General features: G+C 35.7%; 1 protein-coding gene across 2 annotated transcripts in view; it reads right to left on the bottom strand.

Moving 5' to 3' along the window:
* Positions 1–19,794, bottom strand: part of pdgfrb (platelet-derived growth factor receptor, beta polypeptide) — a 47,175-nt gene that overhangs the window by 22,863 nt on the left and 4,518 nt on the right. For both annotated transcript variants that reach the window (XM_053516288.1, XM_053516278.1), the window contains exon 2: positions 2,004–2,077. In XM_053516288.1, the coding sequence (XP_053372263.1) occupies positions 2,004–2,052 (49 nt within the window). In that variant the 5' untranslated portion in view covers positions 2,053–2,077. The remainder of the gene's footprint in view (positions 1–2,003; positions 2,078–19,794) is intronic.

The raw sequence follows: 19,794 nt of genomic DNA, 5'->3' as shown, positions 1-19,794 counted from the left end.
ATGACAAGAGTTTTATTAGTTCATACAGATTTGGTGAAATATATGCATCTTCATCCTAAACAATACAAACCTGATCTATCGAATTATGCTTGAGCATGTAAGGGACAAAATCTGTTTTGATTCCTGCATATTGTGTATTAAGTAATACTTCATTTCATTTACCAATCCCATTTTTATAAGGGTTATTTTAATAGTGGCTCATTTGTTTCCTAACTAAGAATTAACAATTACACACACACAAACAAACAAAATGTGTTTAAACAGTATCGATTCCAATAGCATAATGAAAAACGAATGATTTATTTGAAACATATATTTAAATAAATATACTTTTAATCTAAAATTTGACTACGAGCTTGTATTCACAGTCACCTCAGCAGTCACAATTTAAGTGAAAATAAATAAAAGCATGAGAGAAAAGTAAAAAAAAATAAAGAAAATTTAAATAATTAGCTTCTTCCAATGATTAAGAAATTTAAATAATGAAACTTACTCAAACTATTTCACAGGAATTAATGTGTTTAGGGTAACAGGGTTAAGTAATTGTTGTGAATGACCAAAATGTAAATTTTTCATGTCCTATAATAGAAAACTGTTTTAGAATAACTCTTTTGTTTTTAGCATTGAAAATCAAGGAGACATAAAATAATAAAGTGAATCTAGAATAAATAAATAAATAAATAAATAAATAAATATATAAAGGTTGTTTCAGAGCATAATTAAAACAGGAATTACCTTTAAACTGATAATAAATTACATTTAATTATATCAAATTAATCAAGAATTTTAAAGAGTAATCAATTTTCTGTGCTTATGTTGTTGATTTTTTTTATGCACCAGATGACATTTGCAACAAATTAATGATGATTGGGAACCCTTTGATGTGACATAAATGAAGAGGTGTAAGAATCAAAAGCATCTGTCCAAGATTTCCATTTGTTTTCATTTGCAGATATTGGGATTCATTAACTCTCCCACACATTCGTCTAAGCATCTGAGATTTATTGAAATACCAACAGGACACAATAAAACATTTGGGATTTGTAAGAGGGTTATTTATTCAATATTGCCATGAGAACTAAACAATACTGTAAAACCATAATTTATCATAAACTCTTTGGAATTAACAATATAGTGAAGGCATAAAATAGGATTACAACATTATTTCTAACTATTTGAGCACATGTGGGATTTGCTCTTGATTTCAATCTGTAATCCTTTAAAATGTTTCCTTATATTTTAAGCTTTGGACTTATTTTATTTATTTCTGTGTGTGTGTGTGTGTGTGTGTGTGTGTGTGTGCGCGTGCGTGCGTGCGTATATGTATATAAAACATTCCTCCATTAGGCCAAAATAAGGGAAACAAAAACTTTCTACCTTTCCGCATATTCATCAATCTTGCTATCTTATTATCTACACAACCTATATATTTATGTACAATACAGTATGAGGAATATATTTGATAATACAGTTAGTTGTTTATTTGTCTACATGAAATAAAATCTCAAAACTTATTTTAGTTTAATTTTTTTTCAGTTTAGGCTACCTCTGATAGCATTTTTGTGATATTACTATTTAAGTTTGTCATCAAAGCCAAGTAAACATTGATATAAAATCGGTTGTCATGCTTAAAGCATTGAGACCCATATGCAGATAATGACTTTTTCTTTTCTTTTACTTCCTTTTCTTGAACCTGATTAAATTCATAGTTATCCTTTGCTAATACTTGAGGAGAGATTACTGTGTACATAGTTGAGTCTAGGTCTCTTGGGAATAATTGTTTGTCTAAACGTCTTCAGAAAATTGTTACCAAAAATGGTAGTATAAACCATGCCTTGTTTCTGAGCTATGTAGGAAAAAAAGGTTTATGAAGAATACTTTGGTTGGATCATGGCTTTAAAATTGGGCATACTGTAACATAGAAGCTTTTTTTTATTATTTTTTTAATTCTAGAAGGTTATTACCCTGGGTCTTGTTATATGAGAATGTGTTTAGTCTCTTACCTGTTATCAAGGGTGTCGAGGGGAAAGGGCTGCCATGGACTCCCTGCATAGTAGCTGATTTGTGTTGTCTTTTTCTGCAGATAGAGAGAGAATAATATTCAGCCTTTACAGGCAAAAAGAACCACAAAAAAACCTTAACAAACAGCATTTCTGGAACAGTTCAGATAGTGTCATCTTTCCTAAAGGAAATTGACTTATTATTAATAGCACAAAAATATTCTAACAGCATTAAATTAAACATCAACAAAAAAACAAAAAGAAATGTGAACTTAATGGTTATAAACTGTTATTGCTGATTCAAGCAGTGATATGAGCACGTAATGAATCAAGTTGGTCCAATTAAATTTTTACTGCACACATGGGCCTGTGCTTCACTTTGTTAGTTATTGTCACGTTGTCTTTAATCTCTCTGGTATGAACGTGTGGTATTGTGTCCTGATCAACAATGTCACCGCCAAAAATGTCCTGAAAGTTATTTTTAACAGACATTAAATTAATGACGTAAAGAAACGATGGAAGTCAAACAGATTTACATCAACACAGGACACCGACTGAATGACCCGCCTTGCTTGTGTAGAGTAAAGCTGGCACCGGCTATCTTCAAAAAGCTTGGGTACATCCCTCATCACCTCTTTAAAGAAATAAACACTCATGTTTTGTGGAAACGAATGATTAGAATGACACCAATGATCCTGCTCTTGTTTAGATTAATTTAAAGGTTACTGATAGGGAGGGGTCAAAGGTGACAAAGGTCAGGATTTGTGTCAGCAAGTAAACCTGGCATTAAAGAGAAAGAAAGAGAGACAACATGTGAGAGAGAGAGCAGCATTTGCTGCAGTGAGATTTAACCCATGTGTATCTAATGAGAGCAATGCAAAGGGAATTTAGTCATTTTGTTCTGGCCTGTGCTATCACCTCCTCTCAGAGATCAGCTTCCAAATCTTTCAAAATTTCATACATAAACTCCCATCGGCACATCATGCTTATCACACATAGGTCACTCGCAAGCTGAGCCAAGTCTTTGGTAACTCAGCGCAACTGGTTAAACTCAGTTGTAATGTTCCAGCAATGCTCTCGTGTGACATCAGCATGGCACACCCCACTAACTTCTCACATGGTTGAAAATACAGTATAAAACCAACCAAAACTCATATTTCATATGTAATATGCTTTAGAGGTTGCAGTTTGCCTTCAATCCTTAGAGACTTGAGTTTACAAGTGTGTGAGTTGTAAGGGAATAATCAGAAAAAGAGAGGTACAATTGCTGTGGGTGGAAAGAGATGAAGCAATAAAGGGTGTGGGATTGATGAGGTCTGGAAATAGTTAGCACCGTATCACAGGCTTGGATGAGGGTGGGAAAACTAGCGAGGGCGGAAGAACTGGAGGAGGTGAAGGAGAAAAAAGTGGAGGAGAAATCATACAGAAAGAAGGTCAAAGAAAAAAAGCCAAGTATTACATCACGAAAAATGTTCTTAACTTGTAACAGATACCGCAGTTCTTAAACTGCTATTTTTATATCAGTTGGCGATAAAGAGTAAAAAAAAAAAAGACCTACAACTACTGACTCTTGGGCTAGTTTTTTTCAACGCATAAACGACAAGATACAGTATGAGCAAAATAAAGGTCCTGTGCTAAGCTCCTCCGACGACTGAAGTGCTGTAGTAAAGAGTTCCGCACATTATTTCCTCATGTGCATGTCTCAATGGCAATGTATCATCTATTATAGCAGCTCTGATGATAACAGTCTTAAATATACTAAATACACCCCATGGAACATATTTTGAAATATATCACATGGGATTTTCCATATTTTCTTGATGTGTTTTTTAGCAAACTGTTCACAAAATTCTGTCAGAACAGGTTACACATGAGATGTTGTTAAAACATTAGAATTGTTAAAAGGGATGAAACATGCTCTCAGTAACAGAAAAGAAAAAAAAAGTTTATTTAAAATGAGCTAGTTCTGTCACATGTGTTTCCCGGACACCACTCTTTTAGAAATGATGTCATGGGTACAAACATTCAGAGATGACTGCACCAGGATGTACATTAGACGTCACCTAGGGACTTCATGTTTTAACGTCAAGGATAAAGCTGAATAAGGGACTGTCTAGAACATTTTAAAGTGGTTTATGACATTTGTGTCATCATGATTGGTAGATTTTTACTTTATTCTGGAGAACGTAATTCATATACTAGAAAGGGATGCCATGCATGTGCACAAAATTTGGCATGTGATCATGTCCAGTTGACATGTCTTGGTATTAAAATGAAGGAACACACTATGATTGTGAGAGGGCCTTCATATAGTATTGCTTCAACTTGGTGCACAGCAAGCAGACATCACTAGATGATTTGGAGTTGCCAGGAATATCATTTCCAAGCTATGGAAAAGATTTTAAATAACCGGTCCACCCTAGGTCTTGAAAGCCAACTGGAGTGACAATGCCATTGTTGACTCTACTCTATTGTCAACTTTGATTGAATTTTGAATTTCTAGAGCTAATGGACACAGATTTGTACATAATATTGATTTTTCTTATTTATTAGACAAAAATATTTGTAAAGAAATGTATATGCTCAGTGTTTCTTTTAACATTTAAATATTTTGGACCATTCTTCGTTAAAACCTTGAATAATTTCTTTAACAACTTTGCGCATTCACTTATCCACAGCTCTGTTAATGTCTCCCCCACAGCATTTCAATTAGGTTTAGGTCCGGACTTAGCTTTTGGACTAAACCATTCCAAAACCTTTTCTGATTCTTTTATTTTTCAGCCATTCTGATGTATATTTACTATATATATTTACTTTATGCTTCAAATCATTGTCCTGTTGCATAACCCAATTTCACCCAAACTTTAGTGGTCAGACAGATGCCCTCACATTTGCCTGTAGTATATTCTGATGTACAGACTGTTAAGTTCATGGTCAGCTCAATGACTACAAGGTGCCCTGGTCCTGTGGCTGTAAAACAAGCACAAATCATCACCACTCGCTTGACAAGTGGGTATAAGGTATTTCTTCTAAAATGCTGTTTGGTTTTCACAAAAAATGATGCTGGGCATTAATGTCAAACAACTCCATTTTGGTTTTATTTGTCCATAGGACGTTGTTCCAGCAGTCTTGTGGTCCAGATGCAGTTTTGTGAAACTGAGTTCCTTGTTCCTTCTAGAGAGATGAAACTTTCTCCTGGCAACCCTCCCAAACAAAGTGTGCTTGTTCAGGCTTCTTATTATTGTACCGTCATGGCCTGCAGGGTCTGAGATGTCGCTCTTGGGTTTTTGTGTATTTCTCTTAGCATTGCACAGTCTGACCTTGGGGTGAATGTCCTGGGACATCCATTCCTGAAAAGATTGGCAACCATATTAAATGCTTTCCATTTGTGAATAAGCTTACACTGTAGAATGTGGAACTCCAAATTATATTAAAATAGTTTTATATTGCTTTCCAGAGATGTGCAGCAATAATAATTGCTTCTGCAAGACAATTGCTTATATCTTTCCCTCTTGGCATTGTGTTAACACACATCCGAATGCTCCAGACCTGCAAACTGCCAAAACGTCTGCTTTATAAAGTTCAGCACACCTGTTGTTAATCAATTAATCAAGAGCTAATGATTAGCAGCACCTGGCTGCTATAAGCAATAAGTGAGTACTGCATAGAATTAAAAGAGGGGGTACTTACTTTGGAACATGACTGTATATTTGTAGATTAGATAATTAGCTCAATAAAGAGTCTCTACTTAGTGTAGAACAGTTCTGCATAAAAACATTCAAGTTTCCCCCACTCAACAAAAAACACTGGTAAGTTAAGTGTTTAAGTGTACTGATAAAATCATACAATGTGCATAAAATATGATCTACTGTCACACCTCTTAAATGTACTGTCATATACTAGTAGTGGGAAAACTTGTGTTTCTTTGCAAATAAACATGTGGATGCAAACATATTGGATTTGTTTGCCTAGTGGTTTAACTAATAAATTCACAATATATTTTCCCATCATTTAACCATCAAACCATGAAATATACAGGAAGTATTATGGCTTTTTAATAGCTTTTAAAAATGAAGTGAGACTGCATTAAGTCAGGAACGGAAACACCCACACACACCTCTCTGGGACACAAATGCTGCTCTGGGATGTTCACTTCATAAAAACACTAACCTCATTGGGATTTAAAACACATAGAAGGAAGCAGGACTTGTGTTGTAATTATATTAAGGGGGGTTTAGGCCACGTTCCCAGAATAAGACAGAGTTTCTTTCCCATGGTCTCTGATACACATGGGACAAGGCAGAGAGCACGCAGACATTTAGGGTCATTCCTACAGTAATGACAGCACCCGGGAACACTTAGCTTGGCGGGAAACAGTAAATCATCATCAGTATAACAGTTAACATTATCACTGATGCCTCATTATGAATTATAATAAAAATGTCTCTCAAATATAAATCTGAACCAACCAGAATAAACAAAAAAATGAGAACTTTTATCAAGAAAAAACACGAGTTAAAAAAGGCAGATCAAAAACATTAAACATGTAGGCAGTCTATGTGGAATTCAAAACTTCAGCATTTATATTAGCTGTGGTGCAGCAAACCCAGCCACAGTCTCCCAGTGAAGTGGGTTTGGAAAAGGTGAATGAAATAATGTTTGGATAAAAAAAAAAAAACGATGAATAAGGTGCCATGTTAACTGCCAAGTGGTAAAGGCAAGGGAAATGAAAGCATTTTGAATAGATTTCTTTCACAGAAAGAGAGACAAAGAGCAGTGATGAAAGAAAGACACAAAAAGTGAATGCAATAAAGAGAAACAGAGGAAGAGTGAAAAATAGGAGAGACTGGGGAGTATGACGCATGGATGGTGTTGATTGTTGGCAGAATTTGAGTCAGTGTCAGGAAGGGTTTTTTTGCATGTGCATACATCTCACTCTGGTCACGTTTGTAGGTTTGGCAGAAATGAACAGTGTAACCATAGTTAAGCAGCTAACCTGCATGAGTGATTCCAGACTTTCACAAAGCAGCTGACAAGAGCTGGCATAAATCTAAAGGCACACATTCAAAACACAGAGCAAGTTCTTAAAGGACCCCTGAACGTGTTATTTTAATCCTTTTTAAAGTTTTTGTCAAATTACACAATGGTTAATATGTTATGGTGTCCAAGACACTACTTAATCTCTAAGAATAATTTTTACATCAATAGCCTCATTACAAAGTCAGGGTTTAAGTATGTACAAGAATATGCAACTTAGAAATGCATCATTGTCCTCCAAATGCACCAAAGTTAGTCACGTAATTACATGCTATAAAAATACATTGCAATTCTGGAATTTCAAAATAATTCAAGGTAATTTGGGAATTTTACTTGAATCATCATGTTTTCAGGTTTTTAACGACCCAAAAAAAGAAGAAGAAGAAAAAAATCTCAAATTGCTAAGCAATATGTCAATAAAAATTTTATCCTTTACCTAGCTTACAAGCTACAGTGGTGGCTAAAATTATTAAGACATCATGTGGCATTTATTATATTTTTTCCTTAGGCGATGTCAATAATTAGTCCTCTGGCTAAAAGTTGGCTGAAGAGTTGGCTGAAATTAATGGAACAAATGTTTTTTTGGCAGAACTTTTACTTTCTCCTCTCCCTTCCTACTTACGTCTCTGCACAAAAATGGCTAAAACTTGAGAATTCTCAAGTGGATTGCGAACTTCTGTGGCACATTTCTGTACATAAAATTCAGAAAGCACCAAGCAGACTTCATATTAAACACAATTAGTAATTGTTATGCAAATATATTGACTGTCATTATGTTTGATTTTATATTTAAATTTGAGAATGTCAATAAACCATTGAATTTCACTTTTGTCTCAATACTTTTGCCCACCACTGTAGGGAACCTAGATCACACTTGTCACAAGTTGTTCTAGGAGTTTAATATCTGAATCTAACTTTTTTTTTTGTTACATATTTTCAGGGGTTTTCCCCCAATGCTGTCCAGATTTTGTATTATAACAATCAAAATTCCTTTTCTTTAGGAACATTAGTTAGCTAGCTTGCTGGGAAGGTGCTAGTAAACTAAACTGCATTGTCGCAGATTAACACAAATTTCGTAAAGTAGAATTTCAGTATCTGGATCTCAAATGTCTAATTCTCATATTAAACAGTTCTTTCAAAATAAACAATTATGAGTAACAATTTTTTTTTCTTGCTAACATTAGCTCGGTTTTTTATTTAAAAAGCTTAGTAGCTACACAGCTCCTGAAGGGTTTGCACTGGTTCTGATTTTCTGGTTTTTAAACCATATTTCCCAGAACATATATACATAATTTCCTGTTTTTATTTATTTTTTTAATATAGCTACTGTATATTTTATACATCTATTGCACAACTATCAACCTTTTGAGGATATTTTCCATTTTACAAACTAAGATATACAGAACAATTTATTGGATTTTTTTTGTAAACAATTATTGCTAAAGAGTATGTTTAAATAACTTGATATATATTTTTAATTTATGTTGGCAAATGTTTGAAAACATTTATATGCAAAAAATCCCCCTTTTGAAAACCGTACAAGATTTCTACGAGAACTTGTAGAGTTTATTGAGTCTTGGAAAAATTTTTCAAATGTCTTTCTTCAAAATTTTCTTCCAAAAAGTCAAACCATGTCAATACATCAATAGAGCCAAATACGTCTAGTATTTTTAATGTAGTCTTGTCCTTAAGGCCTTTTTTTTTTTTGGCTCTCATTTTTGGCAAGTTTTTTGGCTTTCATTTTCAGCCTAGTCCCTGTACCTGACCAGTTTTTTTTTCTGGGTGGTTGGAACAAACAAGAGGAACAATGAGGTTGCTGCTGACATTGTAACCTAAACTGGCTATTTTTTTATCTATCTTTAGGCATTTTGCAGCCTATCGCATGTGTTCCCATTTCTTTAATTTAATCCACATCATTTAATTTTATTATGAAGAAATGAGCATGGTTTAAAACCTTTTTACAGTACAATACATCTTCATTGTCTAATATACAAAGATGCAGAACAAAGTGGTTGTTGAAAGATCATAATCTTCTGTGTTTACATTAGTCCACATGGTCTTATAAAACAGAGACACTGGCAATTAAACTTATTTGTGTGTGTGTGTGTGTGTGTGTGTGTGTGTGTGTGTGTGTGTGTGTAATATATATACTGTATGTGCTGATGGGAACTTGTTGCCTGCCTGACCTTTCCCACCATCCTGGTCCCTGACTAACAGACTGAAACGTGACATAGCGACTGCATCCCATCATTCCCACACCACAACTTACCGCTCAAACATATATTCTATGTGTGTCTATGCGCAACCTTTTACACTTTGCTAAACCACTCTGGTGCTGTTGTTGTCTCCTGTGGGATTCTCTTTATATATTGCAGTTTGTTTTACTTAAACATCTGGCAGTGATATTTTGCCTAGTTCACTCTGCTTTGGGAAAGAAGTGTTTAGGAGGAGTGGTTTTAGCAATAAAAGTCTCCCAGAAAAAAAATAACATGACATCTTTGAGACAAGAGATGAGAAACAGACCAAAAAAAAAAGTATCAGATTTTCCTTCACACACAGCTGGGGGCTTTAACTTCCTGTGAGAAACGTGTGTGAGAGACGGATGCAGAGGACCACCACAACCCTCGCTGTTACACTCGTACACCCACACACATGATAAACACACACAAACACTCATGCAGCCTTCCTGTGGAAAAATGGAGCTTGAAAATCCCCGTCTGACACACTGAAATATTTAGGCACAGAACAGCTTCTCATGCGTAGGTCTTCTGGCAAAAATTCAAACATCAACTTGTGGTCACTTCATCACCTTTGGAAACTCATTGATTTTTAAATTGACCAAAACTGTGGTTCTGTTTTTTGATGACTGGCCACTTTGTGGCACCTAGAGGTTTTAAACAAAAGTGATAATACAGGATTGCCTAAGTTTTCTTTGGAAGAATGTGTTCAGCTATTTTTTTTTCACTGCATGTCCATAAACAAAAAAAAAAATTGCCCTACTCGTGTGAGCCAACAAATCTTTCGTTATTTTCCACTTAAAAAATACAACTGAAATGGGCGTTATGATTACAACAACAACAACAGCAATTGCAATTACTCTAATGTTATATTAAACAATTACATTACATTTATAAATGTAAAGGTTATCAAAACCACCATTGAAGTTTCTAATATATTTGTTCAGAAGGTATTGATTTATTTTCTATGAAAACAGGTCTGGCTCTTATTTAGGCCTCTCAAATATTCACTTTATATTTATTTTATTTGGCTGATACCCTTATCCAGAGTGACTTTTATCTCATTCATACAACTTGAGCAGTTAAGGGGTAAGGTCAATGGTCAAGGATTCATCCTGATACGCTATCATTTCTATAAAAACAAATTACACAGGCGCCAACGCTCTGGAAGAGTAGAAATCTGGACTTATCAGACTACATAACTTTTTCCCCCATTTCTTCCTAACAGATTGAAGCCTTTTTTTCCTGATTAGCCTCACAAAGATGCAGTTTCCACAGTTCCAATCCTGTGAAATCTCGTCACATTTTGCGTGTAAACATATATGTTTTTACAATGCAACTTCACCATAAGTTTAAGTGTATATTTAAATTAATGCTTTTTTAATTTATTTATTTATTTAATATTGATTTTTTTTGACCACTCTTCCACTGAGTAAATGTTTCATCACTATCCTTGCAGGTTTTAATAATCGTCACACGGTTCTTAACATGATTCCTGTAATTTAACTCAATCTTAAAAACATTTTTTTCTCCTCATGCCACCCAAAAATTTCACAGTTTTAAAACAACATATTTCCATGGTAACAGAATATGCTGTCTGATCAAATGAGAAGTTACTCACTGCATCAGTTTGGTTTAAAATTAATATTACCTACTAGTGTAAGTAGTGCTGGGCGATATGACGATATATATCGTGGGGACGATAGAAAAGTGTCTATCGTCCTATTTCTCTTCTATCGTTTCTATCGTTTCTAACCTAATTTTATCAATTACTAAAGAAAACATTTCATTAAATAGGCTATGACAAATGTATGATAAAGTCTTGTTACTATGCAATGCATACTCTACCCTTTATATAAGTGATAATCAAGAATAAAAATGAACTTTTTCGCAAAGAAACTCCGTCTTGTGGTTTTGCGACATGACGCTTTACGTTGTTGCGACATGCTTTACGACATGCTTTACGCTAGTTACCTTGTGAGTGCTTAAAGGAGGAGACGCAAGCGGTATTTTGATAATACTATTTAAATAACTATGATGTGGTTAAAAAAAAATGTGAAGTCTACTGTAGCTCTACCTCCACCATCTGTCAGTTGATACATTTATATTGCTAAACTAAAATGTATTTTTCTCATTTGTGACAGTTCAGTTAAATGTCACTTCAAAATAAAGTTGCAAAAAAAAGTATGCAATGATATTTTTGTCAAACATTTTTTAGAGAATAACTAAAAACGTACTTTATTTGGGGTGGTATATCGTGGTATATATCGTTATCGTGATATAAAATAATCCATATCGTGATATATGATTTTTTCATATCGTCCAACACTAAGTGTAAGTATTCATTTATAGGCCCATAAAAATTTGCTTATTTAGATCCATTATTAAATATAAATTTAATCACTGTCCCAGACCGCCAGGGGGCACCCAAACTCACATTTATTACAACTTTTTTTTTCTTTCTGCACCACTTGCTTCCTTTTATCATTATGCACACATGTATTGTGTGGTCCCACTAGTCACTCTATTTAAGCGCTAGGTTTTCTCTCCATAGCTGTATAGCATTTTGTGTATAGGTTTTAGAATTTTTGTGGTTATGTTATGTTCTGTGCATTCGCTCAGTGCATGTTTGTTGCTTTCAAGTTCCATCTTCCCTGCCTTGCCACGTCCTTAGTTTACCTAGAACTGCTTCATTTCCTTCATTGAGTTCATTTTTAGTTATTTAATTATTAAATCATTTCTCCTGACTCCTTTTCATGATTTTATGACACATAACATAATGCAATTTGGCATCCTGTTAGTGCCATCCTTGTCTGCCTTCAACTCACAACTGAACTCACCACTGGGCTGAAAAAATATTAATTTTAGTTTTGTGGTGCAAAATATCCTGGAACAGCCCTGGAAAGTCCTTTAATGGATGTTATGACTCGTGCATTTAATTTGGTGAGCTAAGAGCTAAAAAAAAAAAAAAAATCCATAATAAATACATTTTAAATCAGTTTAAAAGAAATAATCGGGAAACATTGCTTTACTGACTAACACTTGACTCAGATGCAGTCTTTCCCCAAAACAATAAACCTGGGACTCATTCATGTTGACAAAAGCAGAACTCAATGAAACAAAGACTGTAATCCAATGAAAGCTACATCAACTCAAAACACTTAATCGATTAAAAACAATGATGTCTCAGTTATTTCATGAGTTCCAAATAAGATCAACATATGAAACAAATCACCCAGAGGGATCTTAAACTTCAGGCAATAACCCTGAAGAGGCTTCAGTGTAAGAAGAAACTGTTGGTGTCTAGAAACAGAAAGGGCAACCTGCCAAAAAACCTGCAACACACACACATATACATACAGGCGCACACACACACACACACACCCAGGCGCGCGCACACACATACACACACACACACACACTGGCTTTTTATTTCCCCCTTTCTGCAATCATTAGCCATTTATACATGACAGGGCTAATACAAGTGTCTGTTGCTCTTACAATACAAAACTTTGGCATCGGTTGTGGGAAAACTGATCTACTATGTTCATGTCAAAACAAACCTTTTCTTCACCCCTCCATTCCCCTGAGACAAGACTTATGTTATCTAAAAAGCACTCTGAGTGCCCCTTCCCCCCACAAAACTGTAATCCTGGTAAATTCAATTCAATTTTATTTGTATAGCGCTTTTAACAATTGTCATTGTCGCAAAGCAGCTTTACACAATCAAAAGAATTATTTAAGTCTGTGAAATGTGAGTGTGCATGAATCAAGATGAGCAGATAGTCCCTGGTGAGCAAGCCGAGGGCGACAGTGGCAAGGAAAAACTCCCTGAGATGGTAAAAGGAAGAAACCTTGAGAGGAACCAGACTCAACAGGGAACCCATCCTCATTTGGGCGAAACAGAGAGCAGGAATTGATCTGCATTTATACAGTGTGTTAGGTGGCAGCCAGGTTTGACCCAAAAAACTTCCAAATGACAATGACACCATTAGCAGGTCTAAACACAATTTCTTCATTATTTCTGAAATGCTTTAAAGCAACTGGCTTCATTTTTTACAACTATCAGACAGCTCTTGTATGCTTAAGTATTTATAATTAATATGAAATAATATGCTTCATAATTTTTGCCACCCCATGTGCAGCATTTTTAGATCAAACAACAGAGATCTATTTGAATGGCCCGAGGAGCATATTAACTTTCTGATCAGATAATTAGAAATGTAAACCACAGCGAAGCAATAAGCAGGAGATGGACAATGAGTTCATTCCAAACATAGTTTCCCACTGGCAGAAAAAACAAGGAGATTTGTAGCTAATACACATTTTCTTTCTCATTTTTTCTCTCTCGAAAGAATCCAAAAAAGTCCCAGCTCTAATGTGTGTTTCTGCAGAAACATCTGCAACATCTGTAAAACATATAACAACATTTAAAAAAATCATTGGAAAGCAGTTACAGGTATATAAATAGCCATAAGTATTTTCAGATCATGCTGGAAAACAGAAAAATCTGTGCTTGGAAACAGGTCACTTCCTGTAAAAAGGCCCACTTAAGACATGACAAAGCACACCAAAAACCACTCGTCTCTCCCCAATAGCAACAGAAACAACAAGAAGAACACAGCATGACATCAGCACTTCAGATTTTAACCAGTATATGAAGTAATTAGAGAGAAAAAAAGATGTTTGTTTACACCAGGCAGGGAAACGAAGGCCTTCCCATGGCAAGGGTTTTGCTTTTGTCTGTGTTACATGGAATTCCAGGATTTACAGTGCTATTGCACATATAATTAAGTCTGGGATATGCTGCATATGTAACATACCAGAGAAAGGGTTTCTGAGTGGTAATTCTCACAATTTAGTTTTTTTTAATCGCAAAAAATAACTGACTTGATCACAGACTATGAAAACGTCATTTCCAGACACTATAATTTTGCAGAAGGCAGAACAATGCCCGATCTGAAGTTGATGCTTAAAACCTCTGACATGGACATTCTCATTCGAGCAGCAGAATGTAGCCTGCGGTAGACCACCATTGTTGAAAACCTTTTGCTACAGACCTGCTTGGTGATGACTGTTTAGTGTCTCGCAATGATTTCAATACTTCTGTAGTAATTATTTCTGGACAGCGGTCTGTTAAACCAATCAGCCATAACATTAAAACCATTAACCTTAAAACTACCTAGGATTGGGTTGGCTCTGGCCCTTCAGGGTGTGGCTCCATAGAATGTTTGGGGGTGTGCTGTGGTGTTTTGGCACCAGGATTTTAGCAGCAGCTCCTTTGGGTGCTGTGGGTGGCAGGGTGGGGTCCCCCCATGGGTTGGGTTTGTTCTGGATGTTCTGTTACCTTTATTTCATGGCCAGCATTGTCTTTTCTCCGCAGTTTGTTCTAAGCTGGTTTTCCTGTGAGGTCGGACCAGACAGGGTGGTCTTGATCCTCGTGGGGGTAGATGAGCATTAGGGGACCATGATCCTGTCATCAGATTACTAGCATATAATTTACAAAACGTTATTTACTTAATGGTATACCTGATTGATTTATATACTCAGTTGTAACAACTTGTCTTAGAGTTTTTAACTGTGCAAGTTATACTTAATTTGCAGTTGGTCTCTATATATAAACACAATGGTAAACTCAGTGTCTATCTGAAATAAACACCATGAGTTTTACCCCCTATATACATGCAAAACCTGAGGTTCTGTTCTAAAGTTTATAACTGTAAGCCTTGGCTCTTTTCTTCAAAACAAGTCAAATGAGTTTGTGGTAAAGCAGAGGTTTGGGCGTTTTCAGATGTGGCCTCATATCTGTTATCCTCCAAAGCTCGTTAAGGATGAATAGTTGGCATGAAATGTGTTTGGGAACCATTTAAATTAAAAGCCAAAAGCAATTAAATTTCAATGGATCGTTCCTCCTTACTTAGGAAAGTGCCGTATATCTTTATATTTACAGCCACAGGTCACAGTTTATCTCTCTGCGCTCACAGTGACTGTGCTCAGCTGCTGAGGAGGACAGCAGTGCCAGAGACATGTCACTCGAGAATTGCAGAAAGAATGCACCGGATGCAGGGGCCTATGGAATAAGCTGCACCCTTAAACCGCCAGCCACATCTGGTCCATGTGATACCAGTTCCAAGAAAACATCCATAAGCCTTGAATTAAATACAGCTTTCAGTGATTGTTCTTCTTTATTAAATCACTCCATTTAAACTTAAACTTAGCAATCATTTATATGTAATATTGCTGTTTTATTGCCGTATAGTATGTCTTATTATGAAAGTATTATATAATGTACTTTCTGGCTTCTCTATACAAGGCAAGGCTACAGTATTAAATGACTCATAGTTTTAATTAAGTAATTCAAATGATTAAATTTAGAGTAAATAACATTGAAGTGTTTATGCTTCTTAGCTTTCTAAATTTAATAAGGAAATTGCTTTGACATAGCCTTCTATATAGAGCGACCCTCTAGATGAACAAACTGCGTTAAGGTCCTAAATTTAACCTTTTTTTTGTTTATTTATTAGTAAAACACGTTAATCTGGTTTAAGCTAATTTCTTCACTTTTTTCCACAGACAAACACACATTGAGCTCTAACAACAACCCTTCACATGCTGCTCTAAAACTCCCCTTTTGCCAATTCCCCGATAATCCTGTGTGAACCTCAGCACGCCCCATGCTTCAAAAAAGAGTGAGCGAGACACATAGAGACCTATGGAGTGAGGGGGGATGGAAGGAGGGGACGAGACTGAAAAAAGTAGCAGCTGAAGACAATTACTGCTTTGGCATTAAATCCCCTTTTCCACTTCCACAAACATAGCAAGGAAAAATAGATTGGGGGGCGGGGATGAGAGATGAGGAAGTCAGGCTTTGCTTAAGCTATTCTTAAAGCCTTGAGATGAACTGGAGAAGCACTACATAGTAATGCCATAACTAGATATGAAGTCATCAGGTTGTGCACAACGAGTTATTGATTAAGGTATGATAAAATACATATTTTATTATGTGCTCAATGTCTCCCCCCTGTCACACATGGAGCCCTTCCTTGCTTAATGCAGCACATTGATTTGCATGACACATAAAAAAGTTATGTATTGTTATTGTCTTTTCACAGTTGTGAGTCATATGCCATGACACATGCATTAAAAAACACAAACTGTTCTTTCAAATCATAGTTTCTTATCTAAATAAAAAAGAAGCCCTGATAATATTTTTTTTTGGTCCGCCCACTTTGCTTTCTAACAGAATTTTTTTTCATTTTCCTGTTTGATTTGGATACAGTGCAGAAAAACAGCACAGAGGCAATGAGAAAAAGGCACAATCACTTTTACAAAAAATATGTTTTGGTTCCAGAGGGGTTTAAGATGGTGCCAAATAGGCTGGGTTGAGTATTTTAGAAATTGCTGATGATCTGGGATTTTTACCCACAACGGCCTCTAGAGTTCCCACAAAATAGTCCAAAAATAAGTTTTTTCTTTTTTGAAGTGTGTATAATATTTTTTTTGTATTTAGGTGCTTTTCTATGTATATAAAAAGTATTTCAAAACACACACACACACAATTTCCAACCTTGAGGCAGTTGAGCAACAAAAGCAGAAGAGCATATCAGGTTCCACTCCTGTCAGCCAAGGACGGGGCTCTTTTTCTCATCTTTGCTGAGTTTTCCTGTAGGAGTATGCTTTCTGGTGCTGACTGGATAGTTGCATGAATTAACAGGATTACAACTGTTTCTTTTCAAGTGGAGTGGTAATGTATATCATATTATATTCTACTGAAACCTTTGTAAAACCTTTGTGGATGCAACACTGATCTCCTTTAAGGGTTACTAATATTTTTATTTTTATTTTTTTGCAAAAAGGACCTTTGGACACTGTCAGAAATGCAAATAATAGCATAGCATCAGATTCCACAACCTTTAATGTCAAATTGTCATTAAAAAAAAAGACCAGCCTTTAAACCCAATAATTTTTATTTCATTCAAACTTTTTTTACCCTGAATTTTAAGATATTTACAGTCAAAATTATGGTAAACAAATTAAAAGTCAAATTATATAAAATGTCAAAGGTATGGTTGAGGTTAGCATTTTTCCTACAAATTTACTTCCAGTCCAACTACATCACCCATGTCTGCTTGGGTTGTTGCAGTGTTATAAAATATTTAATTTTTAATAAAATCTTTCTTACAATTTAGTGTTGGTTACACTTAGCATTAATGTTCATGCTCATTAGAAATCTATTGATATTCCTATTAATAACCCCCTTTCCTACAGAGTTGCGGTAGATCCAGGAACAGCAGGTGTAAGTCAGGAATACACATTCGCAGACTCATTTAAACAATGAGTTCATTTAAAGTTCCTAATAAAACCAACCAGAAAACCCAGAAAACTTGCACACACAAGTATAAAAGGCAAAACTCTACACTGACTAAGCTGTGAACCAGCAATCTAGAGTATTAGAGCATGATTATAGGACTATAATGATTCTGTGACTGCACCTTGGGAAATCTCTCCAGAAGTCTTTTCCTGAAAATGACCAATTCATAAAAAATTACTATCTAATAGTGGAACTTATTCATCATGTAGACAAATTAATCAGTAGATCCCAGCAGAGCTGATTTGACTCAAATGTGGCCTGCTCATGACACAGCAGTGTGCTTGCAGTGCAGGTCTGAAGTGTTGATGTACATGGCGGATCGCTCTTAATGCGTAACATGTTTTCATCTACCTGGCATGCAGCACAGCTGGGGGAGGGGGACGGGGAGAGCGGAAACAGCTGATGACGCAGAGTTAGCATAACTCCCTTCAGAGACGAACTGACATGGCTTCGGCATGAAATGTTGCCTCAGACTTGGCATAACTTTAGCCTTATGTTAGTATAAGAACAGCACATCACCTTATTCCTGAAGCTTCAACATAAAAAGCAATGACTATTTAAAAAAAACATTTATTTCAGGAATGTTTTCCATTTTAAAACTGGCTAAAAATATAGCACAATTTTACATGAAGATCAAGGAAACACCAACAGCATGATCCAAATTAAGATTCGCAGAAGTGGTCCATTGATGTGGTATTGTTTAGATTCACAAGCTTCTAAACAATTTTGAGGTTTCTCAATATGGCAGACCCAAAGATGGTTCAATTTCAGGGAAAATTTAGTATAATGTATAATGTTATTTTAGTTGTGTTAGTTTTTTCGTAGATATTATTTTGTGACACATCTTTGGAAAATGTTAATATTCCCAATAGATATTGTTTCATTTTAACTGTCACAATGCATTTACATGATTGGTTCTTGAAGTGGTGTCCTCCAAGGGACTGTGAAGCCTAGCCTTGGAATTCATGATTCCACAACCCATATATTATTATATATTGTATATTTTTCATTTATTTTAATTATTAGTATGTACACTAGACATTGAAATTAAGTGGGGTTAACACCCCAAACCTCAAACACCAAAAACAAGTAGTGTTGTTTTGGTTGAACCTTTAGTAATAGAAACTTTTATATACAACCTAATGTTGTCGTCACCTATTAAAGGCCATCCACCTCAAGGTATGGTGTGTGTTGTGTGTTCTGAGATGCCTTTTTGCTCACTATGATTGTAAGGATTTACCACAAACTTTCTGTCAACTCAAATTACTCTGGCCAATTTTCTTCTGATCTCCATCAACAAAGTGCTTCCATCAGAATCACCTTCACTCAGTTTTTCAGTTGAAATCCTAGAAACTGACGTATGTAAAAGTACTCAAGCACATACAATGTTTGCTGCTAACACTGCTCTAATGATTATAACATTAATCATATTATGTTCTCACTCCTATCACAAATCCCTTTGGAATGCATGGAATATAATTCAACCCCACTGTCATTTCTGGTTCTACAACAGGGAGTCAGAAAGAACAGCATGATCCAGGCAGAGGTGTGTTTGGGGGACATGCTTGAGAAAGCATGGCATTGCTAATCTCAAATCCTGGCAAGGCAGAGTTCAGGTGCAGAACATCTGCGGCGAACATCTGTAGCAAAGCATGCACAGCTCACGCTAGCCACAGAGATGGATAAACAGGTAAACAGGAAGATGCAAAAGAAGTGCCAAATGAGTTCCTGCTGGGCTGGGCTATACAAGTCCCAGATGCAAAAAGCATGCAACAACAGCAAGGCAAACGGGCATTCTTGGCATTACGGATCATCTTTCGTTTTGATAGTACATAGTAGCATATAGTAGTTTTTACCTCATGCTTAGGACAAGAACTGTAAGAAGAGGAGCTGTTTAAACAGTTCATTAGCACTAAAATGGTGCCCCATACAAACTGGTCTGAGGTTGTAACTGCTTGCCAAACACACTTGTTTAGCGAGAGAGTAAACGTCTTAAATTTCTCAGGCAGTCTCCTGAAAGGGTAACATGTGTAAATGCACCCTACTGCATTTACTCTGCCTGAGTGGCAAAGAGATGCCACATATTTAACACACACACAAACAAATACCCGCATCACAAATGATCCCTGCTGCCCAGGGTCTTGGAAAA

This window comes from Clarias gariepinus, chromosome 2, assembly GCF_024256425.1.
Source record: "Clarias gariepinus isolate MV-2021 ecotype Netherlands chromosome 2, CGAR_prim_01v2, whole genome shotgun sequence".
NCBI classification, from domain to species: domain Eukaryota; kingdom Metazoa; phylum Chordata; class Actinopteri; order Siluriformes; family Clariidae; genus Clarias; species Clarias gariepinus.
This window is presented reverse-complemented; position numbering and strand designations above follow the sequence as displayed.